We start from the raw sequence: 24,326 nt of genomic DNA, 5'->3' as shown, positions 1-24,326 counted from the left end.
TTTTCTATGCAACTTATACAAACGAGCTGATCGCCTATCCGATGAAAAATAGTACTTAATTATCGGATATAAACAATAACAATAATACCAGTGGACATAACAGAGTATATTGTGTCGCCCACGATACCCTTCATGAGTTGTTATTCCTAAGGATTAAGGTGTTATACCTTTATTATTTCCTCTTTTAATTAATGCCTTTATTTGGAAACACTATTTTTGAAATAACCTATAATCTGCTATGATAAAATATTATATTTTAATATTGGTTGTTCCCAGGTAACTTATACAAAAGTTTTTGTTCTAACTGATGCTGACCTATGCTACTAATTTAGTGGTGAGTCAATTCATAGTAGAAAACAAGGTATGAGTGGGTGACAGCTGACATTTTGGTTTGTACAGTAAAATCCTTAAGAATAAAGAATTACATTGAAGGAATGATAAAATAAAAACTGTAAATCATATGGTTGCCTCCATTCTTCTTATGCAAATATAATTAGTAAAAAGAGAACGAAAGATATACCATCAGTTGATATTTTTCTCAATTCATAACAGAATAGTGTATTGAAATTGTTTTATATCAATTATTTGTCAATAACAAATTTTACATTACTAGATTATATATTTGTTACAGTTTATATAGGAAGTATAAAAGTAGGTTATATCTGAATTTGGTAGGGTTTTACGGCTGTATGACATTTTCTATAGACTAGTCTGCTATGAAATGACAATTTTATTACTCCTATGTAATTCCTCGTTCTTATTAACCCTTTGCACTCGAGCGGCGCCGATACAGCGCACAGCGGGCTGATAATAAAAGGTTGGGACTTAAAAAATAAAAAACATTTTTTTGGTATCTAGCTAGTTGGTATGGCTAGTATGGTAGCTAGCTAGCTTACATTTAAAAAGTTTTTATTCTTTGATTTTTTGATTAAACTAATACTTTCGGAGATATAGCCATATCAAATTTGTATGAAAAGTAATGACATTTTAGTTCAGCAATTTAAATTGAAAATAATGTATACTAAACGGACTGAAGCATCTCAATACCTATTTAGTTCTTTGAAAAAATCAATGTTCGATATTTTCCACCACCATAGGTATGATTTGTTTTAACACTTATTTCCGGGAATCAAGAGATAAGAGCGCGCGACGCGCAACAATTTATGACGTATCGTAACGTGATTGGTGCAAGTGACAGTGTACAGAATGTACGGTTGCATTCAAACCTACTTCAGTGTTCTATTACCCGCCATAATAGACGCACTACCCCCACATACTAATTATTCATTAAATGCTTGTTATTTTGAGTTTGTGAAAATGTTTGAAGATTTAGTGTCAAACCTTGACTTTTTTTTTCTAAAAAAGAGTGCCAGTATTAAAAATAATAACAGTTTGTATAGCAAGATAAGGACCAAATTTTTAGTCGAATTAAGTGATCAATACGAAAAGACCCTTTTTCGAGACGAAAACCGATCGTTTTGTGCAAAATTTTGTTATAATTTAAACAGAAGATGGGAAAACGCTCATCGTAAAGAAAATATATTCAAAGCTAAAAATAGCGAATGGTTACAAGAAAACATAATATGGCCAGAGTTTATTAAATATTTAATAGACAGTAATTAGAGATGGGCAATCCACCTGGGTGGGTTTAAAGTCTGGTGGGTAAAAACCGGGTGTTTTGGGTTTATTGGGTTTAAACCCCATAAACACCCAAATTTTTGGGTGTTTATGATTTTGTACTTCATCATCGTCATCTCAGCCGCAAGACGTCCACTATACTGGACATAGACAATATTATTATGCAGCCTACAGAATAAAAAACTTTTAATTTGATTTTGAGTTTATTAAGAAAGAGATGAAAGTAAAATGTAAAACTACAGTCAATCACTGTCAGATTCAGAGTTATTACAAGCGATGAATTGTATAGGTTCGATAGGCTCTATTTCGTCTAAACTGTTATGTTCATTTACTTGCTCAATGAAAGCTTCTAAGGTATTTTCTTCATTAAACTGAATGTCCTCGCATTCAGCTTTATGTTTAAGATTCCAGTTATAACAAATGAATGAAATTTTTTCAGTTCTTTCAGTTGTAAGTCGATTTCTTTTGTTATTATGTATGTAGCCTTGGATACTAAAGGAACGCTCAGTGGCTGCCGAAGTACAGGGAGCTGATAGAATACGAATCGCTACTTTGCTTAACTCAGTGGAACCACAAATACCTTTCCACCATATTAGGGGCTCAATGCTATCTAATGAGCTCCATACAAATCCTCTGGCCCAAAAGTTTTCTTTAGCTTTATAACACGCCAAATCTGCCATTACATTTGACAAACTTAAGTGTTGGCTTAAATTGTAGATAAACTCCATACCCTTAAGTTCTTCCTCTTGAGTAAGTTCGACTCCTAGAGTCCTGGGGTCTAGAATATATGCTGCAAAATGTATTGGCCTCATTGCCATATTGCATCTTGAAGATACTGATGTTAGAATCTGCTGTTTGCTTTCTTCGCTCAATGTCGAAATCTCATTTAATGCAAAACGTATCTTAGCTTGTACATCTCTAAATGTAATGTATGTGCGATGCAAACGATTCTGGTCGCTCTCTAAGTAAAATATGCTTTCAGTGACTGGTTCCAAAATACTTATACATTCCCCTGTCTTCGTCCAGAAATCATCACTTAGAATTAAATCTTTAATATCTCTTGAAATTACCACATCTTCTCTAACTGTTAATATTTGCAAAGCTATCTTATTTGCTTTCAAACTTTTTAACGAAGTAACATGACTTCCCCATCTTGTAGCACAAGGCAATTTTAGTGTTTGTGTAGAATCTTCACCCTGCCTTGATTTTATCAACAAGGAACTTAATCGTTGACTCCTTTTAACAGTTTTTATTATATTTATGGCTTGCATAATAAACACAGTTACTTCTTGTATCTTTACAATATCTTGGCACAACAAGTTAAGGATATGTGCACAGCAACCGAGAGGAACAACATGTGGATATTTGAGTTTTGTTAATTCGAATGCCTTTTGTATATTTCTAGCGTTATCGCCAATAAGTACAAGAAACTTATTTGCTCCATACACTTTCATTACTTTTTCAACTTCTTGGCTAAGGTATTCACTAGTGTGAGGATTACTTTCTGTATTCAAACTTTTAACGTATGCAGGTTGAGGTTTTGATATAAGAAAGTTTATTATTCCTTCATTTCTTAAATTAGACCAGCCATCGCACTGAAGGTGTAAGTAACTACAAGCATTTAGTTCCTCATTTAACTCAAAACGCATTTCTCTATATATTTTATCTAAGTATTTTGTCGCTAAAGCTTTACGTGAAGGTATTTTAAATTTTGGTTGCAATTTTTCGAAAAATTGTATCCATAAAGGATGTTGCACCATCGATAATGGCGTCCCTGTTACAAATATAGCTCTCGCTAATTCTGTTTTTATATGATCATCGGTGTCTTGAAACTCAGCATTTATTGTAGTGTTAGCAGACGACGAGGGGCTTATAAAAGAATCATTTGTCTCTATCTCTGACAGTCCAGACATTTTGGTTTTGGACGAGCTATCTTTTATAAGTTTCATAGAGTCTTTTAATGTTTCTGGAGATTTTGGACAAGTGATAAGATGTTGAAGCATTTTGGCAGCATTACTGAATTTGTAGACCTTATTACAAAGCTTGCAAGAAACAGACTTGTTTGGTAAAGTACGGTAGTGCTCCCATATGCGTAAATCTTTAGGTCTCCCCATTGAACCTAAAAAAATGAACGATGATTAGTTGGTCTGACGAAAATTCAACAATAGAGTGCCTATTTTTTTACAATGATTATTTCTTGTTATTTATAATAAATTTATTAAAAAAATAATAAAATAAATACAAAAAACCTTTGTAAAATTACATCTCCTCGGAGGATTAAACGCAGACGCTAGTTTATTATCGTATTGTTCTGTATTTTTCTCAGCAACTTCTTTAATTCGATTAGGTACTTACGCATATTATGTTAAAAATAAATATCTAGTACACATCTTAGGCTATCCACCATTATTATCCAATGACGACTCTCAGCTAACTATGCACTATCATCCAAAATAAACGTGTATGGAAAATTTTATCCCAGTCGGTTGAGGATTGAGGATAATTGCATCAACATACGAACATACCTACATACTTTTATTTACATAACGCAAGCTAAATAAAAGCTTGTAATAATACATCTAATTTTAAGTTAAAATTGTTAAGTGATCATGATATAATTGTATCATTCAAAAATCCACTTACCTTTAATTATTTCTTGTTAAGTATAAATATTATTTCAAATCTGCTCCCTTAATATGCACTTTTTTACTGCTTTTCCTACCTAACACGTTACCAGGAAGTCACGTTACCAGAGTCAGAGTAATAGTGAACACGTTTGACAGTGATTGTCGTCGCCTCATATTCAGCGTCGACGAATAGGGGAATCCCCAGTCATAATGTATTGCAAGCGTGGCGATCTTACTTCAAATCCATAAACAAAGAGATAATTACAGAACTCGATACTAGATGGCGCTGTTTTTGTTTGAAGAAAGTTTGCGGGCTAAAATACATAGAATTTCATCAATGACTTCCACAAAGAACAACATTTCTGTTTTTTCTAAGTCCGTATCTCTTCCGTATATTTCATAAGATATAAGCTTGGGCTACATTGTTATGCAACGTGATTTTGTCGCTGTCTTGCTAGCAGGGTTGACAGATATACGATTTAAATCGTACTCATACTATTATTTGTCTATTTTTTAATGTACGATCGTAAAGATTATGATCGTAATTCGCACAAAAACATACGACTTTTTGGTTACCTGGCAACATTTTTATTATGAAACGAACATGCTCACATCATCAGTCACATGCAACAATTTATTGGGGATTTCCCCTTCACATCTGGCAGTCCTGCTTGCTAGAATATAGGTAAGTCAGCCACAGTTACTGACGATCGATATTTAAAGGGTATTGTTTTTGTGCTAAATATTTCATAAAAACGTTATTTAATACTTTGTGGATTATTAATTTAGTTGATAATCACTGGAAGTAAAATGGATGCTAATTTGAGAGATCAAGATCTTCGTATAAAACAGTTAATAAAAGAAAATCTACGTAAGTACTCTTTTTATACCTAGGTAGGTAAGGTATAATAAACACAAAAGGTACTTAGATCGCGTGTGTTCGAAGCATTTATTCTAATAAATTTAATTTAAAATTGTAGAAAGAAAAAAATGTCTGCCAAGCCGTAGCCGAAGCCGATCTCCAAATATATTTGGCGATAGTGAGACCCAGTGTCCAGATGATTTACCCAGCGTCGTCGCAACAAAGAAAAAAACGAGGATAAAGTAAAAGAAAATTTACTGAAAGAAGAAACAAACTGTTCTAAATGCTTAATTTATGGAGAAGAGGATAAAAGAAATGAGTATTTCGGACTGTTAGTGGCTCAAGAATTTAAATATATACGGCCATGTGTGCGAACGAGGTGTTATGAAGAAATTTTAAAGTATCTACGGGAAGCAAAAGGCCAACATGTTGATCAACTGCAACATGAAAACACTGAAAATTAATTACTTTCATTTTATTATATATAGATTTTTAAAATTTCCTGAAATATTATTAGTTAACGTTTTATTTAATATTGTAGAATTGATCAATACAATTTATAAAAATAATTTATTGGTATTACTTACATATTTTCAAGAAAATACGTAAAAACCTATTTTTTTGGGTGATTATGGGAGTTTATGGGTGTTTATTGGGTTTTTACCAAAGCACCGGGTTTAAACCCGGTGCTTTGCCCATCTGTAATCAAAACCGAATGATCCAAATCTCTGTAGATACGGATTGTCATCATTGCATATCTGGATACAAATGATGGAATGCACTCTGCATATAGCTTACAGATTAACACGATTAACTGTAAAGGGAGACAACAAGTGCATCATGGAAAGTAAGAAGAAAAACATACAAGACGCTTTTAAAAATAGAATGGAAATTCTGATTGATGTTGTCAAACAAGGTCACGGCTCCACCAATGACGGAAATACTGCTAAAAGATTTTTTGCCGATCCAAACATGACTGCTGAGGTAACTGGTATCTATTCTTCAGATGCTAAGTCCTTTACCGGCCCACTGTCCGGCGCCCGGCCGATTCGAAGTGGCAATTCGAGCGGCGCTGCTGTGGCCCGCCAGAGCGATTTAAAACTTTAAATCGAACTACGCTGCTACGATGCTAGTCTTTTGTAACTGGATCTCCTTATTTACAATATGCGATAAGATAGTTTTCTCGGAAGTACTTTCGTGGATTAGGCTCTGCTTACATTGCAAGCGAAAAAGGCCTCGAGTGCAAAGGGTTAAAATCCTTACCGTTCCTTTTTAAGTAAAATCACGTCTTACTTCCTGTTAGTGGTATAACATAGGTAGTTACGTGATAATTTATAATCGATGCTTTCTCACTATCGAATCTGTAAGAAACATGTATTTTTTCTATGGTTTTAACCTGTCAGTCGAATCATGTATGATAATAGGTAGGCAAAATAGGTATGCTTTGTCCATCGTATTCGTGGTCGTAGCATGAAATGTAAAAGCTTATTTTACTAATTTAACTGTAATATTGGTACTTATACAAAAAGCTTAATTGGTTTCATTGACATTGACAAGGAATGTTTGCTGTAATTTTCAATATTAATAAATAAATAATGCCTACATTATTTCTTTTTGTATGTTGGTTAATAAATTATTTACTTAATACTTAAAGCTGTTTGCCAGAAATAATTATTTTTTCCAAACATGATTAAACTCACCAAATTTTGTGACATTTGACCAAATTTAAGTAATTTGATCTGGAAACAATTATAGTTATGATTTTTGGGTACAATCGATGAATATGTTACAATGGCAACCTTGCTTGACTTCATTTTCGTCTATCATTCCTCACTGGTTCGTCTGTGTATACCAATAGCGAAGGAAAAAATATTAAAAAAAAAAAAAAAAAAACAATTCAAATACAAATTGCAAGTTGATTTTGAGGCACCATTTCTTTAAACCTATTTCTAAAATTTAGATTTAAATTAAATATAACAACGAACTTTTCTCTTAGTTCTAAGAACCAATATGAACTAAATTTCTAATAGAAAATATAAATTTAGTTTATGATGGTCCATTAAACAGCATTTTAGCGAAATTATCAAATTAAAATATTACGTAGAGATTGTATTTTTAATAAAATGCAATTTCACATAACAGTATATATATTTAAGTCTAGGACGTGAAAGTGTCACAGTTTAATATATTTTTTAAAATAAGTACACGATAAGGTTCTAACAGTATTAGAAAGTAGGCGCCACAAAATCCAAACTCACAAACTTTACAATATTAACATAGAAGTAATAATTGTTTTCTATAACCAGAGTGGATATTTTACAATTTTAAGATATAGGTAGTAGAAAAGAATATTTTTTTTAAGTATTAAGTCGTTTAAAAATAGCCTTGTTTATTGTAAAGGATAATATGAAAAGAATATGTACGAAATATAATTAAAGGCAAAAATGAAAACAAAGAATAAACGCCAGTGATGTTAAGATATCACAGAGGTGTCAACTTTTTTCTCAAAAGTTCAGCTATTAACTGTAATTATCAAAATTTTATGTGTAATAATGTCGGCAATTTCAAGTGTAAAAAATAATTTACTTTTTTATTTGTACAAGACTCGGATATATACAATACTATTTATTACTTTATTTAATGGTATCAAATAATTTTGATTAATTCATCATACATCATGTTAGGTCAGGTTAAGGAATGTAGCAAACATTTATAAATAGTAATAATAAATTAAAAGTCGATAGACAATTATACAATTACAATACAACCTTCGGTGTACTGGAGTCACAATTCAGTATGTTTTACCTTGTATCTGTATTGTTTAGTAATTAAAAATAAACTTGTTACATGAAACCGAACCAAAAAATATACTCGTAATTTTATCGAGACTTTAAGCTCACTACATGAAGTATAATAACAATAATTTAAATTCGAAAAAAAAGTATAATCCTGTAAAATTACAAAATGCGCTGTAGTGACCTTGTTGCATCAAAGGTACGAATGTTGTTCATAAATTAATTTACTGATAAAAATATTTTGTTTGTAATATCATTAATTAATGATAATTAAAAAAATAGCCTTCCTCTATAGTAATTAGTACTTATTATATCTTTAGTCTTGTGAAAAATAATAATTGGATACATTGGTTCACACATTCAGTACAGATTTGTCTGAAATTTACAAATGCCCAGTTATTTTTGTAATCAAATGAAAATGCATTTCAATTTTAGCTAAAATATTTTTTAGTATTATTATAGTATTATTCGTAATCTAAATATAAAATAATAACATAAGTACTTTCGAATAATGATTTGATGGTATGAACTTTTCATTTGCAAACTATTTATTTAGATTTCTCCTACATTGTTTGAATTATTATGATAGTTTTAATAGGCAACAGAGAAATAATATTGAACAGTTTACATACTTATCTTTCTATGCATTTTAAAGTTGTATTTCACAGAATCCATAAAATGAAAGCAAAAACGAGCTCTAAAGTAAAATAATAGTAGGTATCCATTTTACAAAGCTGAAACTTTCGAAACAAATGGTCAATACAATTCATCTGAAATGAATGACATTATGAACTATTACTAATATTAAACTTAAATATAAATTAAGAAAAAATTTAAAAATAAAATACTAATAAGCACATGTTTAAATTCATTATAAGATATTAGGTAAATATTTGGTATAACGTAATACTTCATCGAAAAGTAGAAAAATTTGGTATATGTTTTAATTTTAATTACACGTACAAATACAATTTTATTTTTAAAGCCATAATTTGAACTATAAAATTGTAACTATGAATATCACGGCCACTTGTAAAATCTATTGTACTGACATAACAATTAGTAGACTTTACCATTCATGTATGCCAGATCGTGTTATTCATAGACAATTTTACAATAAGCTTACTGTGATGTTAAAGACAGCCTTACCTTTAATATACATATACTAAAATGTTATTTCACAATGTTATTACTAATAAGATTTGATTTCTAAACCAGTACAGGTCTAAGGACATGCGTTTAAGTATCATAATACGAGGCTTGCCTCGCTAAGTCGAAAGGTATGGTAATATAAACTGTTTATAATTTACTATAGAATAGCATGGTATAATATAAAGTAAAAACAAAATCATGGTGTGCCGTGGACGTCCTTATATTATTGTATGAACCTAACAGTATCGGCATCATATCATTATTGACAGAAAATTAATTCAGTCTTGAATGATACAATGGCATAAATGTATTCTTGCTTTCCTAATTATATTACGATGACAAAATCGTGCCGTGATATGGTAAATTATAAGAGTGCCCAATGGGACAAAATTACATAAAACTACATCTAGAAGCCATCGACTATATAAATCATAAATTTGTAAATACAATCGGCTCAATAGTTAATTCGAACAAATTATAAATATGAAATGTTGAAATCTCTCTCAATATTTCAGTTATCTGGTATTTAATATCAGATATTCATAACCAATATACAGATATAATTCATTACGAGATAAAAGCGATGTTATCCATACCTAATGTTTATCTACCATCATTAATTATCGCATTGATTGATATTCATCGCACACAGTTATTATGATTTGCCATAGAATTTACTATTCAATAAGAAGATCAGTAGATTAACATTTATTTTTGCTTTCCCGAATATATCCATTATGGCACAGCCCTCATATTGTTTCTGTAATAAATCCTGAATATCTATCTCAATTGATTCCATTTCCACTCCCATAAACTTTCCTTTAATTGTAAATACACCATTATGATCGGTGGGTGTGATTTCAAATTGCACATTCTTGAATTGTGAATGTGAGAGCCCATCTATTTCTAACAGAACACCCCTTTCCATTAGTTTCGCACCGGAGTATTTCACAGTAAGCTTGGATTTCAATTTCTGTGCATCTTTACCTGGTCTTCTTAAACAAGCGTGAACACTTCTGTAAATTATAAAAAATAACAATCAATTCTTTACTAAACATTTCTCCCCCACTACACTGATTTTAATTATAACAAAATTATAACGGGAATGTTAGTCTTATATATATATAACTAGTGATTCGCCCTGGCTTCGGACGGGTTGCACATTACAAACCTCTAAAATTATCAGTGTTTCTCTACTATATTATGCATGTATTATACATATAAGTCTTCCTTTAGAATCAAATCTTTAAAAAGTAAAAGGATTTATAGCCCACCTTTTGCCAGCATGAAGATTAGCGAGACACGATTTAATATACTGGTCATATGATTGACACTTCTCTTCATAGTACTTTGTTTTCTCTTGTAAACTCTGTTTTGTACGGATAAGAGTGACTAGAGACCTTCTTTGTATTTGTCTGTATTTACCTTTGTTACACAAATCTAGAGCTATGGCGGTTACTAAAGTTTGATATCCATCTTCCCTGGTCACAAATCCTTCATCTTCTAATAATTGAAGGTTGTGACGCAGTTTCGCAATATGTTCTCGTAACGACATGACTTCATCAGCTTTGGCTTGACCAGAATAAATACGTCTCTGCACTATTTCAGCATATTGTTCCTGTTGTTCTTTAGTAGTACCAATGCATAGCGCTTCTAGTAGATGATCACCTAAAAATTATAAAAAAAATCAGTGAATTAAACTCAATAAAACTGTACTGTACTTTTGAATATTCAGTTACTAAGGGGAGTTTTGTTGTTTATTCGGTTTTTAAAGGTCGGATTAGACTAAATGAACAGAAATTAAACGACAGGCGCTATAACATAGGACCTAGTAGGTTTAAACTTCATGTGTATGACAGACAAGAACAATGTATAAGATTTTCAAGAATCTACATTCTTTGTTTATCTGGATACACATGTTTATTTAGAGAAACAAAAGACAATACAAAAATAGTATAGAATTAGAAATAATGAAAAATAAAAGAAATAATATTAGTATAGTATGGCTTTAAAACATAGAAAGCAATAAAAAAAAAATATGCAACTTAGAATGGCAAACATGGTGACGACCCACCTGATGGAAAGTGGTGGAAAGAAACACTAATAGGGAAGAGTACCCAAACAAACGGCTTGAGAACAATGAAAAATTCCATCCTTTGATGTAACACTGGCTGAACACAAATGTAATTAAAAAAAAATATCTTTGTGAACAATGCAACTCCTAATTATGTATAAAATCAATATCATTAAATTTATATATTTAGATTGTATATAGTGACCCCTTGAAAGAAAATTTACAAGCTATTCCTAAAAGAAGGAGGTTAACATATGGTTTATTTTTTATACTACACACATCAAAAAAGTTTAAGCAACACATACTATTTCAAATTATTAATCAATTATTATATAATTTCTTACCAAGTAGGTAATACCTATGTAAATTGTTTATTTGTTTTTTTTTTTACAAATTCAAAGCGAATGCATTTGTTCGAATTTTATAGTGTTTTCTTTGCTTATTAAAATTTAGTATTCTGTATCAATTTATGATTTTCAATAATTTAAAAAAAGTTCTGAACAAATTTGGATTTTGAGACATTTTTTACGTCATGGAGCGACGTTATTTGAACGCAGATGAAATGCAAAGAGCTGTAGGGATGTTGCAAGCAGGAAGAAGTCAATCTCAGGTATCTCGGTATTTTGGTGTCAACAGAAGCGTTATTTGCCATTTTCATCAGCGTTACACTAACACGGGAGATACTGCTGAGCAGCACCCAGGTCGAGGAAGGTGTGCAACCATACGGCAAGATCGATACATACAACTGACTGCAAGACGCCAGCCGATGTTAACCGCCCGAGAGTTAACCTACAAAATTCAAGTGTTATTGTTCTTAGCTGCCAAACTATGCGAAATCGACTACATGAGTATGGCCTACGAGCAGGACGGCCAATTAGTTGCCCTCCGATACGTCACGAGGATGTGTATATATACGTGTATATCGCCAGTCTTTTTCGCTATTTTCATAATTCTTTTTACTGATAGGGTATATTGCTGGCATTGTTTGGCTAATCATCATTATTAATCCTTAATTATCATTAAGCTCAAATTTTATCTTCTGAATGTTTAGATATAGAATCATAAAGTAATAAACAGTTCCATTTCAGGTTGGAATGTTATATAATATATAATATTAAGAGTGATAATGTAAAGGTTTAACTTACCATTTAGAAAAGGTATAATAGCGACACATAGTTCTTTGGTTTTAACAAATAGTTTATTCAGATTAGTCATATCATCAGAAGGAGCTTGGAATTTATTTACCAAAGCTAGACACACTTCAAGCCTCGCATTCTCTTCAGTCGTTTCCCCGATTTGCTGTAATACATAAATATTAAAAACTATATACACTAATATATATTTTAATTAGCATTTGAATTTGTAGGTCTGAAACCCAGCTCATATAGAGAATAAATGCATTGTATTATGCATTTTAATATTATGAAGGCAAAAGTTTGTAAGGTTGGATGGATGGATGTTTGTAACTCTTTCAAACAAAAACTACTGAATGGACTTGAATGAAATTTGACACCTACCCATTGGTTACATCGTAACTTAGCACATAGGGTACTTTATGTATGCGGGTAAAGCCGCGGGAAATAACTACTATAATATAATAAACTTTGTATCTGTATTTATATGTATATGTATAATAAACAGTGTATCTGATGTCCCTCTAAGTTTTTATCAGCGTACCATTGATGACGTAAAAGACCTTTTATTATTTACTTTTTACATCTTCCTCTTCAAATAATAAGTTATGTATGTATTGTTTTCATAGGAGAAAAAAGGTCGCCACCTACTTCCGTGTACAACTCTGACTATAGTGTTGATACTCAGGACTCGTCTGACTAGGACGCCCGTTAATTATTAATATTTGATAGGAGACAATTCTTTATTAATATACGGAACCCTTTTTTCGATCTAAATGCTCCCCTTTAATCTTAGGATCCCCGGGCACGACCCGGCCCGGTATCGAATACATACCATGTCAACATCACGTGACGCAAGTTGTGCCACAGTGGGTACTTCTCCTAAATCATCCAATAGTTCGTTCAGTCGGTCATCAGGATTCGGAGCTATGATATGCTGGTATTCCTCTAGAAGCGCATGAGTGTCTACAATTTCCTAAAATATATACTAATAATAGATAAATTGTACTTTTCAATTTGACACTACACTACGTACCATGGATTTTTATTTGTAACTTGATTTTTTTTAATTTGAACGTCTTCGTCTTAAGGAGAGATTTTTTTTGTTTTGTATAAAATCTCACTAATATATTTGATATGTTAATGTGTTTTGTTTCTTTCAATGAAATAGAAGAATAAAAATTTTACTTAGGATTTTCATATATTGATATCTTATGAGATTTAGTGAGATTTTCTCAAAAAGATTTTGGGTGGACCGAACTCGTGATATTATTATAGAGATTCGGTTCGACAGGCTTTATGATATGCATATTGAGATTAGTCAATCAGAGTTCAAGACTCTCAGAATAGTACTGATCAAAATGTTTATCTTAAAGATGAAAAGTTTTCAATTATTCACTACACCGTGTATTTTCTTACCTGAACAGTAATATATATATGAGGATGGTGTAATAGAGTGGCTTCCGTATACTCATCCACGGCGAAGTATTCCTCTAGAGTCGGTCCGCGACAGCATTTTTTAAACAATTCTTTCATCTTTTCGTGGCATTCTACTATAAATGGATTTAGATATCTCAGATGCTTCGACTCTTCGCCAAACTGTAAACAATATCTATACTTAATAAAACATCTCAGACGGCTATTTGAAAAAAAAATTAGCTAAATTTTTATCGAAAGTTGTTCTACTGTCGATATAGAACAAAAGCTTTTTTTTTTAATTATTATCTGTATGTTTGAATGTTTCAATGTTAGGTAAAAGCATGGACGGATTTTGAAGTGATATTGCTCAAAGATCTAAGATACATATCATCGAGCTTTTCTTAATAGGAGTCGAAAAGAGGGATATCATTTTTATAGTTACTGCGTATCTCGTAAAAACATGGTCGGATATTGAGAGGATTTCAGAGGATCAAAAATATCCCGTCCATGTAAAAGTCGTATTAATAAATATAACCTTAGTGAAAAAAAAGTTTTCAATTAAAATTATTGTTTTTAGAGTTTGTACAAAATTTTAGATAATCTGAAAAACAAAACGGGATTTTTTTTTTATATTAGTAAAGAATTCCTTATGAATATAATGGTTGATATTCGGTTCTCTTTGTCTATCCTATAAGGGACTTGGCGTAGGGAGAAATGATGTAATAATAATAATAGTGGAATAAAATAAAAAATAGTAATGAAAAGTAAACGCTGATTACTAAGTAATAGCAGGAATATTTCCAATCAGATATACAGAAATGTTTTTTCAGTCCTTTCTCTACTTATTAATTATTAATACGTACTCGTGAACGAAGTCGAAACTAATCTAGTGTAAAAAAAAAAAATATTTCGCTAGATGATTTTTAAAATAAACAGTATACGAATATAAAAATTACCCAATATAAAAAGACTATTCTGCTATCGAAAGTGCATCCATAAGTTTAATTTAATACTTGTAAAATAATAAATTTTTGATCTCACTAGTAGATTTTAAAAGTCGATGTATCTACAAGGAACAGAAAAATATTAAATTTATTTTTGAACCTTTTATATACTAGTAGTAAATATTGATATATAACTTACGCCTTTTTTTGCTGCAGAGAAATGCAAAATTTTTGCTACAGATGCCAAACTTTTTCGCTGGTCTGCTGTGAGTCCTGCTCCTCTTGGTAAATTGATTACGTGAAAAGCATCGGGAGCTACAATAACAGCGTTCAAATATTGATAATAGACTAAATTACCAATTACCTGAAAATATTGAGTATGATATAGATTTTATATTATATTTAACTCAAACGACGCCATCTAATTTCGAGGGAAAGACTAACTACTAAGTCTACCTTTTACACTGTCTAGGTGTATTAAAGTTCAATAAACAAATATATTAACATAAACATATATGATCATCAACAGTTACCTCCAACTATTATCATGAACATTTGTTTAACTATTTGTATGAAATTCAAATGTGGCTGAGTAAGTAATTGAAAATATTAATATTACTAGAAAAATAATATATATATATACCTTCAGAATATCTTTTTCAGGTATGTAAGGAAATTTCGAAACTAACATTCTGTGTAGTACCCGAGCCATATATTTAATACAAAATGGAAAAAGTTCAGTAGATTCTGTAATTTTATTTAAAAACATAGTCACAACTGTCTTGAGCTGACGGAATGCTTTTTCTAAACGCATCTTCACTTCTGGATAGTTTAAAGCTTCTTCTTGACTTACAGTATATGGTAGCTTTCTAAAAAATAATAATAAACAATTATGAATTTTTTTTTTAATATTGTTATTAGAATTTTTTATGATTAGAATCTTGGAGTACTTACGAAATTTGGCCAGTTTTCATTTCAGTTTCATTTCTCCAAGCCTTATAAATTTCTACTGGACCAGTTTCAATGTTCAAATCTTTATCATTCAGCATTTTTTCTACAAGTGGGCCAATAATAGTTTGGAGATTATTTAAACCAGAGAGTTGTCTTGACAAATTAACTGCCATTTTTAATACTAAAGGTGTTGATGCAATCACATCAAATGGCTTAAGAACTTTGCATCGTATCTCTTCCTCTAATGTAAATCGGAACAATTTTAACAAAAGATACTCATCTCTGTCATATGCACCAAAATTATATAGGCTTAAAATTACATTTTGTAAAAAGAGGTTAGTTTTATTCTGTGGTATACAAAAAAGAAGCTTCGAAAGGTACGTTGGGTTAGTTTGTAGCTCGTAAAATAAATGCTGATATCCATCCAATAATCTTTTACTTTCTTTTGTCAGTGATTTTAGTCCTTTCACTGCTGTTGTAACTGTCATGAGTGATCCCTTACCGTCGTGACGATTTTGATATACCAATTTTGTTATAGAATTGTGTTTGACCAAATTATTTAATTTCAAGCCATGTGCAGCTACCTCTTGCAAAGCAATACGATTTTGTACCAAAAGACCAATTTTTAAATCCATATCATCTATTTGTTTAGATAGTTCCTGATTTTTCCTTATTGACTGGACAACTTCGGATTTTAAAGTCTGTAATTCCATTTCTCTTTCGTAATCTTCCGTTGAGGAAGCTAACAACGGCATGAACTTTTTTACTGCTTTGAGAGGAGGATTAATTGAATAACATAAAGAAGTAAAGGCTTCACGAGCTCGTCGTCCGCGCCACAAAGCTTGAATTTTAATTATTTTTTGTTCCTGTCATAAAATACAAAACTAAACATAGGCATCTTTAGAATTGATAAAAAAATTAATAACAAAAAGAATAATTCTTTATAACATAAATTAAACTCAAACTTAAAATTAAACTTTTAGAATTTTATCGTTTCCACATACGAGATGCATGTTACATATTAGTAATAAAAAAAAAAAATATTATAAATGCGAAAGTTTGTAAGGATGGACAAATAAATGAATTGATGGATGTTTGTTACTCTTTCATGCAAACGCTACTAAATGAATTTGAATAAAATTTGGTACATGGATAGGGTAAAATTTGGTATTTGCTTAGAACATAGGATATTTTATGTACTTACTAATTCAGGCGGGCGTAATTGCAAGATACAGATAGCAAAAAATAAAAATAAAATTAATCTACCTGAACTTTATACCATGCCATGGGATTCTGTTTCCTCTCATATTTCAATTTAGCCTCTATAGTTTTCATTTTTATCAACATTCCATATTTTCTTTGAATCAATACTCGTTTCCACCATGCTTGAATCTTAATAATATATCCTACATTGTCTCTAAAGTATTTCAGTTTTCGTTTCAATTTTAATCTAAACAAGTATCCTCTACAATAGGCCTGTAGTTTTATGATAGAACTTTCAATAATCATCTGTTTATATTTATTGACATGATGTTTATTTGTTTTTTCAATGAGAATACTGACGTCTTTTCTAGACAAATATCGAGCATAAGGTACAAAATCTTTAGGAGTATTCCAACTGTACGTGTAAGACTCCACATCAATATAAACTGTATTTCCAGCTTCAGTGTGGCAGACAATCCAAGGACAAATGTGATGCCCTCTCTTCTTTAAAGCTTTAGAGAATATTTGGAAGTAGATATCTATACATGAACATTCTATCATTACTGAACCAGAGAGTAGAGGGCACGAAAGAGCGTTCCAAAAATCATTGACATCATTTTTTATAACCGCAAGATTCAGGCGAACTAAGACGTCAGTCAGCTCCTTTACTCTCATTGACTCTGTATTGACTTCATTAATAGCATCAACGATGTCGTCTAGCCACAGGTTTTGTGTTTCTCTATGTACCAATTTCTTTTTTAACATCCGCAAATATAAATTTTGTTCATCTTTATGCAAACGTGATGTAATTTTTATAGATGAAGATTTAAGCAATGTCATTAGTTTTTCTGAATCTTCTTCAAACACTGCTTTATTAATGCTATCTACTACTTCCACTACTAAAATAGAAAGAAAAGCAATTTATTGTAATGTCAGACAAAAAGGAAATAGAATAAACCTATAATATTTTTAAAGTTCAATATTTAATACATACATTCCTCATCATCATCATCTTTTGTATTAACCATTTCAATAGTATCACAAATATCTTCTAATGTAAGAAGAGGACATGCGCAGTGTTCCCTGATCTTTACTTGGAGTGCATTTACCAAAGCTGAAAAATAACGACGTCTACAATGCGACCGAAGACCTTCTAAATTAATTTGTTTCGACATAAGAGAATTCCAAACAGCAGCCTCGTCTCCTCTGTCCACAGCTTGAGATATAGCAGCTATAGACGCTAAATAAGATACAGATGCTGCTATCTCATTTTCATTTAAATTTCTTTCCATCTCATATTTTTCTAATTTCATTTCTTCAAATAATAAAGGTGCAGAATATTTTTCAATTTTTAAATTCAAACCTAAATTTGCATTGATTAATGCTGAATACAAATCATTTGGATTTCCATTATCTAGTGCATTATTTACTTCAGTTATAGCGCTTTTGCGATTATTGTGTTCATTTGATTTTTGATTCCCTTCATTTATAATATTTTGGAACACCTTATTCCAATTTGTAACATTTTCTACTTCAACATCCTTGCTGCACTCCATGATTTCTTTTACCACATCACAATAAAAATCTATATTATTGGAGTCAAAATTATTTATCTTCACCCAGTCTTCATTAAATATCTTCTGCAAATTACTGATATCATTATTTTGGCAAGCAGAACATAAAGCTTTCCACAAAAATTTATAATTGACAGCAGTAATATAGCCCTGAATTTCAAATTGTGTTAGTAACTCATCATACTCGTCAGGGATATAAGTGTCATTAAGCGATCGGTTAAGTGCATTTCGGGATTTTTCATGTTTTGCTGCCTGTAAAACTTTTTTATACTCATCTATAAGTCTATTTTGAACATATTGTAATTTAAGTTGAGGATTCAATAAGGCCGATGTAATAGATTTCTCCGTATCTAAAACTTTATTTAATGCTATAATTGCTTTATAGAGGCTTCCATTATTATCTGCATTTTTTGATAATATTCCACCAATCTTTTGAAAAATAGGAAGTGGATGTTCACATTTTTGTAAATCTTTAGAAACAGTGTCTAGTTCCTCATCTGAAAATAGAGAAGATATGCACTACAACATCAGTAATTATATATGTATATGCTCAATTATTATTGTAATGTCTGAAGTACTGTAATGTAATCTTATCAATAAAACTAATATTTTTTTAGAGACAAGATTCAGAAAAGAATATTAAAAAATATGGTAGGGCTTAGATTCTGAATTCTGACACCCATTATCTAAAATTACAATTTGGTTCCATTATTGTTATATTTTATTTTGTACTCATTTGTTATATAGAAATTATAAGATAGTAAATATTATTTTTAATAGGTAACAGCTAACAAATATAGTAAATTTAGTTCGAAATTCGAAAAAGAAACTCTCGTTACCAGGACTGCCTTTTAAGTCGTTTTATGTCGTTTGCCAAATTCCTGCTATTATTAAAAAAAAAAAAACAAATGGCATTTTCATCTTTTTGAATTTAAAATTCGAAAATAATGTTTTTAGATTGGTCGAATAGTTTTATTGTATCGTCTATGCAAAAGTGACAAGTCGGTTGTAAAAATGTCAATGTGCTCACGGAGCACTTCAAAAAAATTGTTGTCTTGTTTGTGGTCAAGTTGCCACTATTGTACTAGAAGATCGTAAGACGGTTACCGCTGACTGGTATACCGCAGTTTGTTTGCCATAAGTCATCACCGAATTTCGAAAAAACAATTCAAGACGTCATATGATACTGCACCATGACAATGCAAGTTCGCACACCGTCAGCCAAAACAAAGATGTTTTTGAGCACCCAAAATGTCGAAATTTTAAATCATCAGCCTTACAGCTCTGATTTAAGCCATAACGATTAGGGCTTACCTAACGATTTTTTTACGTTCTCCAAAATTAAGCAAAGTCTTTGCGGTCAAACGTTTTAACTTACCCGAAAAGCTGTTGACGCATACAAATCGTTTGTCCATATTAACTACCCCCACTTCGGAGTAGAATAAATGTTTCAAAAACTGATTTGAACGCATGCAAAAGTCTTAAATATCGCGGCGAATTCTTTTAAAAACAATAAATGGTAATAATCTATTAGATTGTCTATACTGATTTCAAACGATACAACTTAAAGGGCAGCTCTCGTAAGTCGTCGTTAAATTTAGTGCAGAAATTATAGCGGAACTCCGCTGAAACTGTAAATTTACCGCAAATTTCCAGCTGGAAACAAGACTGCGGGATTGCAAATCTTTGAGACTAGTAATATATCCTTAGTAAATAAAATACATACCTGTAAAGACAGCTGTTCCAAACACATCATGAATCAAAGGTGCTTTACCAAGTTTAAACAAATGCGTACTAAGAGCGTGCAAACAATAAATAACTCGTGGCATGTTTTTCTTGTCATAAATATCAGTGGTTTCGGGTTGAAAAGTCTAAGGAGAAACAAATATTCAAATAGGATATGCAACTAAATTATACTAATATTATAAAGCTGAGTTTGATTGTTTGAACGTGCTAATCTCAGGAACTATTGGTTCGAATTAAAAAAATATTTTTGTGTTGGATAGTCCCATTTATCGAGGAAGGCTTTAGGCTATATAACATCACGCTACGATTAATTGGAACAAAGCATTAGTGAAAAATGTTGTAAAAATGGGGGAAATTATTCATATTTGAGGGCTTTCGCTGCGTGCGTTACGTAAACGGTTCAAGTTAACCAAAAAATATGTATAAAAGAATTATTCTTCTTTAAATGATATAAAAAAAGTCCGTGACATCTATTAAAATTGACTCACTATAACCTTTTTTTTGGTAATCAAATTTAGTCGAAATTAATGCATTAGTGCCAATTATTTGCCAAATAGTTTTATTAATATAATAATATAAATCCTTATCATAATAACGGAAATTGACGCGGACGAAGTCGCGGGCAACTACTAGTATAATTCTATACCAATGAGTACCAAATCAAATCTAATTTTGTTTTACAAATAACAATAATTTATATTTAAAGTTCTAAACACCTATAAAATTGAGTAACTCCTGCTGTTAAAGACAGTTTTTGCTATCTATATTGTTATTTTGAATAATTACTAGATTTATACTAACTGTACTAAAAGATATACTATTTTTTTTTTCATGAAAATTAACCACGAATAATCAATGGATAGATCAGGCTTTTTAGGTTTAATATATCTATTTTCTTGAGATGATTGATGATGCTCTTTGCATCTTCAGGAGAAAAAAAAGGTTGTTTTAAGCTGTATAAGTTACTATCATTTTTTAACTATCTCACAGGAACTCTTTAATTTTTCGTGATTAAAAATATCTAAAATATTGACCAGAGATGTAAGATACCATATATACAAAATTTTATTTAAATCGGTCCAACATTATCGGGAGATTAGCTTGTATAAACAAAAAGAGAAATAAAAAAATTTAAAAAATCTGGATGTGTTCTATTTCACTTTTAATATCCCCCTGAGTCAGTTTATAGAGTTCTTTTTTCTATGTACAGACATTTAACCTCTACAGTTTTATTATATTATATTATATGTATACATATATATATATAATATACCATACATATATAACATATATATATATATATATATATATATATATATATATTAATAATGTTTTTTTTAACTTACCAGGGGTAACTCAGTTCTTTGTAAAATTTGAAGAAATTTATTTATATTATCTGTATGTTTGAACTGTAGACCCATAACCTGAAAACCCCATGATATATAATCATTACATAAAGACATTTTTAAAAAGGGCTAAGTTTCAAATATCATGCATATGGCCACTCCACTTTCTCAAAATAGTTTCATTATCAATACTTATATTAAAAAAATTTAATGGAAACTAAGAAGACAATAATTATGGAGGGGAGCAGATATAAAAAAATACACTCATGACTATTCAGATTTTTCAACCAATTTCTAAAAGCAGGAGGTTCTTAATTTGGTTGTATTTTTTTCGTTTTTATTTGTTACCTCATTCATAACTCTGTAAATTATAAACCGATTTGGAAATTTATTTTCTTATCAGAAAGAATATATTTACAGATTGACCTCATAGAAATTTTATTAAAATCAGTTCAGTAGTTTAATTTTGAAATCAAAATACTGGTTTTGCCACTATTAAAGTTGGATTTTTGTGAAACAATCTTAAATTATTCATAGACACAATTCAAGATTGTTTTCCTTAAAAAAGGTGTGTTATGTACTTTTAAATATACATTTCATACTGCTGAAAACCATTATTTCAGTCTAAGGTGGGCCAACCAAATAATTTATATTATATTATATTAGTGTGAGTATTGCGTCTGTGCATTTTCTGCTAGATTAGCAAAATAATATATTTTTTGGCTTACCATGATCTACTGGACTAATGGTGGCAAAGCAAGTGATCAGCTAGTTGGCCACTCCTGGTATATATTCCTAACAATGGATTACTAAGCTCTATTTCTAACAGTCCTCTCCTACTAGTATTTTAGTTTGTAGGTGTACTTGTTAGTCAATTTTAATTTTTTTTTAATAAAACTTCTAAAAACACTACATATTGAAATTTAGGAATTATTTCTCTTTAACAAAATTTACATTATCATCATCTCAGCATTTAACTATCCACTGCTGAACATAAACCTCCCCATTGGGGAGATTTTGCCAGTAGTTGCTATGCTTGACAGGCAGATTGGTAACAGCAGTTAGGCTTTGGAGATGTTTTAAGAGGGACACTGCTGCCCATCCCTCACCCTCCCTTAGTTGCTTCTTACAACACCCATGGGAAAGGAAGGGGTTTCCTATTCTATGCTGGGACCACACAAAGTTATAAAATTTACATAATATTAATCAAATATTAAATATGTTTCATTCATCTATAGACACAACATTGACATAACAGATATATATATAATACTAGAGAGTTCATTACATAGTATTGAACTTTCTCATATTGTATTCTAGCCTCAAAAGCTTAACATTCCACTTAATCACCATGTAACTCATGTGCAATCTTGTATTGATAATCTGAATAAGGTAGCCTAAAATTAATAGTTGGGTTAAATCAAAAAGAAGTATAAATGTTCCATTAAATGATTTCAGAACAGTGACAACATAGATTAAATTTTTACCTTATAACGTCTTTGGTCAATATCATAAATTTTATTTAATGGAAGTGCTTCAGGAGCTATAAAATTCCCAAGCTTAGCTAAATAAACTCCATTGCGTAAACTTTCCTCAAAATCGGTAGCATGGGGTAATTTTTCTTTTAAACAAGTTTCCATCCATATCTTTGCCTCTTCCAATCTACATAAGTACTCATATGCAATAGTTCTTTGTCTGATTACATCCATCTCATGTCCAGTTTTTCGAATATCTGAATCACCTTAAATATAATAATGTTTAATAGATTTATTTATTTATTCTTTATTGCATCACTTAAAGAATAATATATTTTTCCGTAATTTAATTGCGTGACTGGTACAAAGTTTATTGATTAGAATAACAAGTAGCCTATGTTCTTCTTTATCATACATAGTATTTGTATATTAAAATTTCGTTACGATTCGTTAAGCCAAAACAAACAGACTTTCACATTTATAATATTGGTAAGGATATATTACTACAGATTTCATTTTAATACCAATTGTACTTAATAAAATACAATAGGACACAGAAAGTACAATAATAAGTTTTATTATATTTAACTTACAGTCATCGATCTTTCCAATACGAATTTCATTAGTATCTTTCTGAAGAAAAGACATGGTTACCAATGATCGTTTTATTACAATATCTTTAAATTTGCAAAACTAGCATATTTATTTAATAAATGTAACTTAAACCACACACTACTTCTTCAATAAAGTAAAACTGAATTAGATTATAATAGGTAAGCACTTTAATCAATAAGTAATAGCCATCATTTTGGAATAAAAATATTTAAATTTTTAATTCCTGATACAAGTAAACAACTATTCAAAACATTCGTCGGTTGAATCCATAGATTTTTTTTTATTTATTGTGACTTTGGCGAAAGCCATCAATCAAAAGGTAATAATCCATAGATTATTTTATTTACCATAGATTAAGGATAGTACCAGTGGTTGAACCCATAGAACAAAATATAACACACATCAGGAAAATCAGAGAAAATAGAAAATATAAATGCTACACTAAGAACAAGAAATTACCCTAAGAACAAGGAATCACATAGAAGGAATGATAAAATAAAAACTATAAATCATATGGTTGCCTTCTTTCTTCTTATGCATACTAAAGAGGATGAAAGATACACCATCAGTAGCTATTTTTCTCAATTCATAGCAGGTTAATAGAAATGCGTAAAATTTTTATAAGAATATTCATTGTAATTCAGTTCACTATGAAATATTCAGTGAAATAATTTGCTTTTTCAACCTCGCTCTGACTTAATCGTTTTGTGACAATCGCACGCTCAAGCCACGCGTTTGGCTGGCCGATGGCGCCTAATAAACAATTGAAGGA

At 30.7% G+C, this 24,326-nt stretch overlaps 2 protein-coding genes across 3 annotated transcripts; both read right to left on the bottom strand.

Moving 5' to 3' along the window:
- Window positions 1–1,621: 1,621 nt before the first annotated feature.
- On the bottom strand, window positions 1,622–5,339 carry LOC128202215 (uncharacterized). Its single transcript, XM_052901676.1, has 2 exons — window positions 4,282–5,339; window positions 1,622–3,757 (listed from the first exon to the last, which is right to left on the bottom strand). Exon 2 carries the CDS (start codon window positions 3,750–3,752, stop codon window positions 1,881–1,883), a length of 1,872 nt encoding a protein of 623 aa, XP_052757636.1. The 5' UTR covers window positions 3,753–3,757; window positions 4,282–5,339; the 3' UTR covers window positions 1,622–1,880.
- Window positions 5,340–7,334: 1,995 nt separating this feature from the next.
- On the bottom strand, window positions 7,335–23,837 carry LOC113518288 (ras GTPase-activating-like protein IQGAP1). Of its 2 annotated transcripts, XM_026903137.3 has the most exons (14): window positions 23,533–23,837; window positions 22,952–23,205; window positions 21,465–21,542; window positions 20,099–20,243; window positions 17,793–18,869; window positions 16,862–17,697; window positions 15,599–16,461; window positions 15,288–15,513; window positions 14,844–15,008; window positions 13,701–13,880; window positions 13,117–13,257; window positions 12,294–12,447; window positions 10,349–10,742; window positions 7,335–10,090 (listed from the first exon to the last, which is right to left on the bottom strand). In XM_026903137.3, exons 1-14 carry the CDS (start codon window positions 23,585–23,587, stop codon window positions 9,730–9,732), a joined length of 4,929 nt encoding a protein of 1,642 aa, XP_026758938.1. In that variant the 5' UTR covers window positions 23,588–23,837; the 3' UTR covers window positions 7,335–9,729. The 2 variants fall into 2 exon arrangements, with proteins under 2 accessions (XP_026758938.1, XP_052757623.1); XM_052901663.1 differs by lacking the exons at window positions 22,952–23,205; window positions 23,533–23,837 and adding an exon at window positions 22,193–22,273.
- Window positions 23,838–24,326: the final 489 nt, after the last annotated feature.

This window comes from Galleria mellonella, unplaced genomic scaffold (genome assembly GCF_026898425.1).
Source record: "Galleria mellonella isolate WM207_F2 unplaced genomic scaffold, CSIRO_AGI_GalMel_v1 utg132, whole genome shotgun sequence".
Lineage (NCBI taxonomy): Eukaryota > Metazoa > Arthropoda > Insecta > Lepidoptera > Pyralidae > Galleria > Galleria mellonella.
This window is presented reverse-complemented; position numbering and strand designations above follow the sequence as displayed.

Coding starts and splice junctions, on each gene's coding strand:
- LOC128202215 (XM_052901676.1), bottom strand. CDS start 3,752: ATGGGGAGACCTAAAGATTTACGCATATGGGAGCACTACCGTACTTTA.
- LOC113518288 (XM_026903137.3), bottom strand. CDS start 23,587: ATGTCTTTTCTTCAGAAAGATACTAATGAAATTCGTATTGGAAAGATC. Junction 21,543..22,951: donor TTGACCAAAGACGTTATAAG/GTAAAAATTTAA, acceptor TGGGGTTTTCAG/GTTATGGGTCTACAGTTCAA. Junction 18,870..20,098: donor TGGAACAGCTGTCTTTACAG/GTATGTATTTTA, acceptor CTCTATTTTCAG/ATGAGGAACTAGACACTGTT.